Source organism: Sphaeramia orbicularis, chromosome 3 (genome assembly GCF_902148855.1).
Source record: "Sphaeramia orbicularis chromosome 3, fSphaOr1.1, whole genome shotgun sequence".
NCBI classification, from domain to species: Eukaryota; Metazoa; Chordata; class Actinopteri; order Kurtiformes; family Apogonidae; genus Sphaeramia; species Sphaeramia orbicularis.
In genome coordinates this window covers 52,692,882-52,700,314 of record NC_043959.1, presented here as the reverse complement: position 1 = coordinate 52,700,314, position 7,433 = coordinate 52,692,882, and the positions used below count along the sequence as shown (strand labels likewise).

The window sequence follows — 7,433 nt, the reverse complement described above, 5'->3', positions numbered from 1 at the left end:
TTAAAGAAATGTAATATATTGATTGACCTGTTTGTTTATGCTAGAGCATCAATAATTGATTCCAGATGTATATCAAGTGCACAGATCTTAAAAACGAAATGTCCAGTGAAAGTACGGTACTGTGGTTTAAAACTTCTAAGCCCTTACTTTTTCGATTACACGGGAATGCACCACAATCACGTGACAACATCTGACCGCTTCGAGGAGGAACACAAACATGGCGGTGTGCATAGCTGTAATCGCAAAAGAGGTAATTGTAGTAGCATTTGAATGTAAAAGAATTATCCCACGGTCAGGTTTGTATGGTGGAAACATTGTACGCCACTTTGAGATGCTATTTTAACAAATGTCTGATTTCTGATTATCAGAAGAGTGAAATTCTTTAAACAAACCTGACGTTGCACAGCTAGCTGAGTTAGCATTTAACAGGCTAGTAGCTCCTTCTGTGTTTGGATTTTGTGCTAAGGGTTGAAACATAGAGCTGTCTGCGGGGGTTTCAGTATGTTTTTGTACTCTCTTGTGTTTTTTCCCAGAACTACCCGCTGTATATTCGCAGTGTTCCCACTCAAAATGAGCTGAAGTTTCACTACACAGTACACACCTCCTTGGATGTGGTGGAGGAGAAGATCTCAGCTGTGGGCAAAGCACTGGGAGACCAAAGGGAGCTGTACCTGGGTCTGCTTTACCCGACCGAGGACTACAAAGTGTATCCTTTGCTTTTATTTACGTTTAGTAGGGGTGTTAGAAAATATTGGTTCTGCAATATATCGCGATATTTCATTTCACAATACTGCATCGATATTAAAAAGTACTGTATCGATATTTTTAGGTATTTAATCAAATGCAGATATGGCGGAGGTTCATTTCTGTTTTTTGGTTTTCTTTATTGTTTATATTTTATTGATTATTATTTAATACTATTTTATTAAATAATGGTCATTTGAATCATCCTAAAATCACTTTTTACTGTCTGAGAGGCAGATGTTTGTTCATTTGGAAACTAGGAGAATTAGAAAGATGTTGTGATATAGCATTAGATCCTGTTGTGATCAAATAAAAATGTGTTTAGTATTTGTACATATATCTGGTGTAATTCAATCCTTCAAGGAAATAATCTTTGAAACAAAAGAAACAAATAAAAAAAGCCTTTTTAACAGTATCATGATATATTGTAATATATCGTATCCTGATCCTAGTATTGTGATTTGTATCATATCGCCAGATTCTTGCCAATACACACCCCTGACGTTTAGGGTAAAAAATTGCAACTAGCCTGACTTAAATTCCATCATCTTTTGTCTATTGATTTTAGACTGTGATTAGTTAAATCATTACCTAATTTGGCTTTAATTAGAAAGCAGGGTTTCCCCCACTATTATAACACTTTGGTGCAGTACCTAAGCCAAATTATAAGGGCAAAATATGCATATGATAGTTTACTACCACATTCTATTGTTATTTATAATCACTATTGCATCTAATGATACACATATTCTGTCACTACTGTTTAATCAGTGCTGTTCAATTGTGTGTGAAATTTTACTTTAGGACATCACTCTAACATCATCCTTGAGCGTAGCCATTACACATTTTGCCTGGTGATGTATGAGTGTAATGTGAAAATCAGGAACTTGCAACCAGATTTTAGAAACGTAATGATAGTATAATCTGTGTAAAGGTACAGGTTTTTAGTCAAGTAACATCACTCCCACCTTTAAACCATATGAAACACTAATTATCCTTAACTGGTGTTCTAGATATGGTTATGTAACCAATTCTAAGGTGAAATTTGTTATTGTGGTGGATTCGTCAAATACATCGTTACGGGACAATGAAATAAGAAGTGTAAGTCAGACACTGTTCAATTTGTATTAAAAAAAAAATGCAAATGTTCAGTATTTATTTATCCATTTACTTTGTGTGAGAACGTTTGGAAAAAAAAAACAAAAACACACACACACAACCCTGTGGTCCTCTTTATGCCGTGTAAAAGATGATAATTATCCCATCACTTTTCTGTTTTCTCAGTAGTTTAGCTTACTTCTGCCTCTACAGAAAAATCCTTTATATACAAAACAAGATTAACATGCACGTAAACATAAGCACAGATCTGAATTATAATGCATCAAAGATATTACCCCAAGCATTTCATTAAAACATCCTCTTCACAAATTGTATATTCACTGGTTTATTCCTAGTTGTAATGAGTATTTTCTCTCTTTCAGATGTTTAGAAAATTACACAACTCATTTACTGATGTTATGTGCAACCCATTCCACAATCCTGGGGACCCAATTCAGTCCAAGTGAGTTGCAATTATATGGAGATATTTAATCAGACATTTCTTAAGTCACATATTTAAATTTCTTAAACATTTTTCAGGGCTTTTGATGGCATCGTGTCTGGAATGATGGTACAAACCGGCTGACATCACCCTCACCACGTCTTTGAAATTCCACTGTACATAACACCCTGAACCCTTACTTGTCTTGCCTTGATGCTTGCAATCTCAAAGTGTATTAAAGCTTGCTGTACAGTTCATGTACCATTTTACTACAACTGAAGCACTGAATCATTTTTTATTTATTCACTTACATAGCAAAGAACGTGTACACAGAGGATTTATACATGACAATGCAGGCAGATAATACCAATACATTCGCATCAATTTGTAAAAACAATAAGGGACGCAACTGCATAACAATTTGAGGATTGTCCATGCATTTACAGGAACAAGCTTTAAATGCAGTGCCTTTTCAAAGAATTTCTGACCCCAAAGTTCACTGTTCACATGTCACCTAATTAGAAGAAACTGCCCGGGGTCCAACTTGGGAAGTCCAAATCTCTGCCATTTATTCTGGTCCTCACTCGCACACAGTAAATTCTGAATTTTTCTTTTTAAAATGACCAGTTCTCATCCACTTGATATTGTACATACATAGTGTTAGCGCTGTTGGGGGTAGTGCTGTCCACTTGAGCCTGCACCCAACTCTTCTGACGGTGGGGTGATAAGCAGAAGACATGGGTAACGTTTAGGCATCTGTTCATGATAGTCCAACTGCCCCCACTGCCTCTTCCCCACTGAAGGGCCTCCATAGTAAGGGTGGGGTGTTTGATGTTGTGGCCTGGTTGACTGGTACCGGAACCTGCCTCGAGAGCTGTTAAGGTATCTGGGTGGACGGAAACCTCGACCTCTGCCCCTGGAGTGACCGCCTCGGTGCCCTCCCCTGTCTGTGGTGCTAATTCCTGGCATGTTGGTCCTCTTGGGCATTACCTGCAAATCCCAAAAACTATTTTTTAATAAGGCTACTTGCAATCTCATTAAGTTCTACATTTTCCACTAGCTAAAAATCTGATGCAATGTACACAGTGCAATAAGAAATGTTTATTGACTAATGCAAAATGTACAGTTGCAAGACCTCTATACTATTAGAAAAGAGCCTACTAATTTAAAGATCCTTTGGGTTGTAGATATCCTTATGTCAACTTTCATGTCTTTTAATCAGCACATGCATTTTCCAAAAAGAACTGCAGATTAAGATATGCTAATCGAAGCGTATGTACCTGCACACAACACATTGTAATTTTTCTTTGTAGGCTGCTGTACTAAACTGTACTGCTGCCACACGGATGTGTAGCGGGGGAGTTCCCGTCAGATAAAGTGTGCAATGCTTCTCACCTTGAGGACTCTTCCTCTGAACAAGGTCTCATGCAACCCAATAGCACTCTGCACAGAGTCTCGATCAGAAAACTCAATGTAAGCAAAGCTGCAAAGATCAAGACAAAATCCAGTTGGATGCACATTTGCAACACGGTTGTGTTCTGATCTATACTTAAAAATGTGTATTCATGCTGAACTCACCCCTTAGGATGCCCGGAGAACCGGTCACATAGAATGGTCACTCTGTTGACAGGACCGCAGCCATTGAAATGGATTTCCAACTCGTCTGCTGTAGCTCCATAGTCTACCTGGGATTTGTTCAACAGTGTGTTTAATCAGGTGTGGAAAAACATAGCGGGTGTGAACAAAGGGAAAAGACATGCACGTCTTACATTTCCAACGTAAACTGATCTGTTGTCAGCGTCTATCCTCTCTTCAGGAGTCATATTGTAAAAAGGCCCTGTGGAGGAAACAAAATAAACTTATACAGTGTTCAGTGGGAGGCAGTCCAGGTAAAATGAACCCAAGGATTACTTGCACCAGTTTGTCAGTTTATTGCATCACTTTAACACATATTTCAGAGTTTGTAGAAAAACTTAGATTGGAAAGGGAGGGAGGGAGAAAAGGCAGAAGCGAATCAGAGAGGCAGAAAATAGCCAAAGGCAGCAAGGAGGACGCTTCTGGTTCTCTGGAGCTCACCACTTCATCTCACTGGGCAGTGATGAGGCACATGTGAACGCTGTTGTGACCACAGTGAAGTGTCCCAGGTGTTCGCCAGATGGTGAAGGACGTGTTACCTCACCTGCCTGCAGGCTGCAATGCTGCACACCTGGCTGAGAACACGCTGTCGGCCTTCCCAAATGCGTAATCAGTATTTAGCTGTACACCGATGTGACACATTAACAAAACCCCTAGGACAGATAAGAGCTGTGGGCTGCCTCACCCGGCCGGGGGCTGCTGGTCAAGAGCTGCATCTCTGCAGCATCGCAGCGCTCGTCCTCCTCCCTGAGTCTGTCGGTCTCTTCTTCCATCTCCAGTTCCTGAACCCTGGCCTTGATGGCCGCCAGCTCCTGAGACACAAAGGAAAGTATTATTGCTCCTGTGTTTAACCAGAAGGAGATGCAAGATCCCTTAATCCTCTGTTTCACAAAGACCAACATCATGTCCGGCTGCACTGAGGCTAGATGGGATTCTCCCAATATAAATACAGGAAAATACTGGGTTAAAGCAGGTGTTCACTGGTGGCTTGTTATTCTTTCCAGTGTTACTGTAATGCATTTAAACAAAGCGTTTTCTTGCACACATTGCAACTTCAAATGTGTTACTTTCAACAGACTTTGAGCTCTAAATTCAATCAGTTGCTAAAATTATATTAAAGAAATATTGGACCTAGATTGTTAGATTTGACAAATCTCATCCTGCAGAAAACCTGTAGAGACCTATGTGGTTAGTCAAAATTACAACAAAATCTATAGGAATCAATTTAGAGCTGCAATCGATTAATCGACTCAAAGTGATCCAAAAAATGTTTTCAACCACAATTCTCCTCAATCAGAGCGTTGTTTCCTTCATTTCTCTGCTGTTAAACATTGGTTCCACTGTTGTGTTTCACACAGACGCTTATTGTGACGTACAAAGAAGCTTCAATTCAGAAAAACTGCAATAGAATATCTCCCTTCAATCAATTAGAGTCGATTAATCGAATCGGGAATGTTTGCATTGGCTTTAAGCACCTAATCAATTAATTGGTTGCAGCTCTAGTCAATGCAGGAACTTAATAATTACATTTGTAACAAGACTTGAATCTTTAGGTGGTGGTCCATTACCTGACACAGCCAGTAGGCTACCTATTAATAAATTGTGCACATTTGCATTTTTCTGGTCTGTTATCTTCCGACATGACTGCTGGGACGCTTTAATGAAATTACATGAGCATCTTGCACATGCATTTAACCCTTTCATGCATGAATTATGAGAACCTTAATCAACATTTATTTCCTGAGTGTTTTTAGTCCTCTTTAGGCATGAAAAAAACAATGCGACTGAAAATTTTCTTATGAACCTATTTTTCATGGAGTTCCAAAAATGTCCGCTTGACACCATGTATTTAATTTTTAAAACAAAAAAAAAAAAAACAGGGATTTACTGAAAACTATGAAAAAAAAGTACGAAATAAAAACATTTTTAATCCTGCTAATCTGCTGTTTTCTCGCATTTTAACATACTCAAATACTAGTCACTACCCACTTCATGGAAATAATATGCAAAAAAAAAACTTTTGTAAAAAAAAAACAACAAAAAAACAGTTAATTGCAGTTTAGTAACAATAACAAGCAATTGTTTTGTTTTTTTGTTTTTGTTATTTTTAGTTTAGTTTATTTCGAATATGCAACAAGACAAAGTAGTCATACTTGGTCTTTAGAAATAAAACAGTAAGAGGTCATGGAATAAAAAAACCCAAAACTTATATATAAATGACTTCATTTGCACATTTGAAAAGGAGTGGGAGGAAGTATAATATAATTCCCACCCCTTCAATACTCAAACATGTTACTGCAGATCTGGTTTATCTAGAACAGCAAAGTTGCAGTAATGGTATGAATTACAGTGGATGGGATGATGCATAAGTGTCCACTGTGTTGGCTGATATGGAAGTAAAACAATAACATCCATAAATATACAAGAAAAGAGCTTTGAATAGCTGTCCACTGTAGTGACCAGTATGCATGAAAGGGTTAAGCATTCCATCCATCATGATTATTCATTTATAAACAAAAAAGTAATATGGAGATCAGACCAATAGCTTGCACAGATCCTAACATGTAAGTCCACATCATATTCAGTCAATCTCATGTGGTGTTGCACAGAATGTGGCCTCACATGGTCTGCAGGGGAGGAAAGAAACAGGGTCTGTCACCGTGGCAGAACACAAATGCAATGCAGAAACAACGTGCTCCATATTTCGCCCCGGAAATGCGACATATACGGTAGGTGACTGGCCCCATGCCCAAAAAAAAAAAAAAAAAAAAACACCCCTCTATAATAGCACCTTATGCATAATACAGTCATGTCGGTCCTTGCGCAGCATCTTGTCCATCAGTGACTAAACGATGCTACACTGCGTTATCTCACCAGTCGGGTGTCCAGCGCACATATTGCTCGCCATAAACGCACATTGAGGTGACAGCCCCTTTCCGATCATCTGCAAATACTCACGGGGTCCTCTCCGTAATGCTCCCCGATGGACTCTCCCTCCAGGTATCTGTGCTCCAGATGGTTTTCCGCCATGCTCACTGCTCAAACATGGCATCTGCAAAAGCAAACCGCAGCTCGCCAATCCGCCACAAAATACCTCACGCAGGAAGAAAAACGATCAACGGACGCGACACCTGATAGCATATGAGGTAGACTAATAGGTATCACCTGTGAGTAAGTGAGACTCATGACGCGCACGATTGATGGACAAGTGTGGCTCACGTGACACAGAATGGTGCTGGAGGAAGGAAGTGTTCCTCCAGTGGCGCATCCACAACGCCCAGCCCCTTGTACCCTACCCACCACAGAATATCATCAAATGCATTCTGACAACAGTTTCACGTGGTGTTTGTGCAGTTAAGTTTGGTTGAGTGCATTTTATTTGCATGTTACATAAAATAAGACCCAAATATGAAAAAAAAATAAAAATTGTTCATTGTGCAGGAGAGGTCAGAGGCCAAAAATGACTTATGCAAATGCAACCCCTGAAGCACTTTAAAACAACCACAGTGGACCA

At 39.3% G+C, this 7,433-nt stretch overlaps 2 protein-coding genes across 2 annotated transcripts; one reads left to right on the top strand and one right to left on the bottom strand.

The window, feature by feature from the left end:
- The first annotated feature begins 122 nt into the window (after nt 1-122).
- On the top strand, nt 123-2,556 carry trappc2l (trafficking protein particle complex subunit 2L). Its single transcript, XM_030130892.1, has 5 exons — nt 123-250; nt 534-706; nt 1,758-1,845; nt 2,226-2,305; nt 2,383-2,556. The coding sequence occupies exons 1-5, from the start codon at nt 218-220 to the stop codon at nt 2,426-2,428; spliced, it is 420 nt and encodes a 139-aa protein (XP_029986752.1). The 5' UTR covers nt 123-217; the 3' UTR covers nt 2,429-2,556.
- Nucleotides 2,557-2,560: 4 nt separating this feature from the next.
- On the bottom strand, nt 2,561-7,189 carry pabpn1l (PABPN1 like, cytoplasmic). Its single transcript, XM_030130891.1, has 6 exons — nt 6,878-7,189; nt 4,605-4,731; nt 4,054-4,121; nt 3,863-3,969; nt 3,680-3,767; nt 2,561-3,274 (listed from the first exon to the last, which is right to left on the bottom strand). The coding sequence occupies exons 1-6, from the start codon at nt 6,947-6,949 to the stop codon at nt 2,945-2,947; spliced, it is 792 nt and encodes a 263-aa protein (XP_029986751.1). The 5' UTR covers nt 6,950-7,189; the 3' UTR covers nt 2,561-2,944.
- Between the last annotated feature and the right edge of the window lie 244 nt (nt 7,190-7,433).

Coding starts and splice junctions, on each gene's coding strand:
- trappc2l (XM_030130892.1), top strand. CDS start 218: ATGGCGGTGTGCATAGCTGTAATCGCAAAAGAG. Junction 707..1,757: donor CCGACCGAGGACTACAAAGT/GTATCCTTTGCT, acceptor CTGGTGTTCTAG/ATATGGTTATGTAACCAATT. Junction 1,846..2,225: donor GGGACAATGAAATAAGAAGT/GTAAGTCAGACA, acceptor TCTCTCTTTCAG/ATGTTTAGAAAATTACACAA.
- pabpn1l (XM_030130891.1), bottom strand. CDS start 6,949: ATGGCGGAAAACCATCTGGAGCACAGATACCTGGAGGGAGAGTCCATC. Junction 4,732..6,877: donor AGCATTACGGAGAGGACCCC/GTGAGTATTTGC, acceptor TTTGTGTCTCAG/GAGCTGGCGGCCATCAAGGC. Junction 4,122..4,604: donor GACCAGCAGCCCCCGGCCGG/GTGAGGCAGCCC, acceptor TTTCCTCCACAG/GGCCTTTTTACAATATGACT.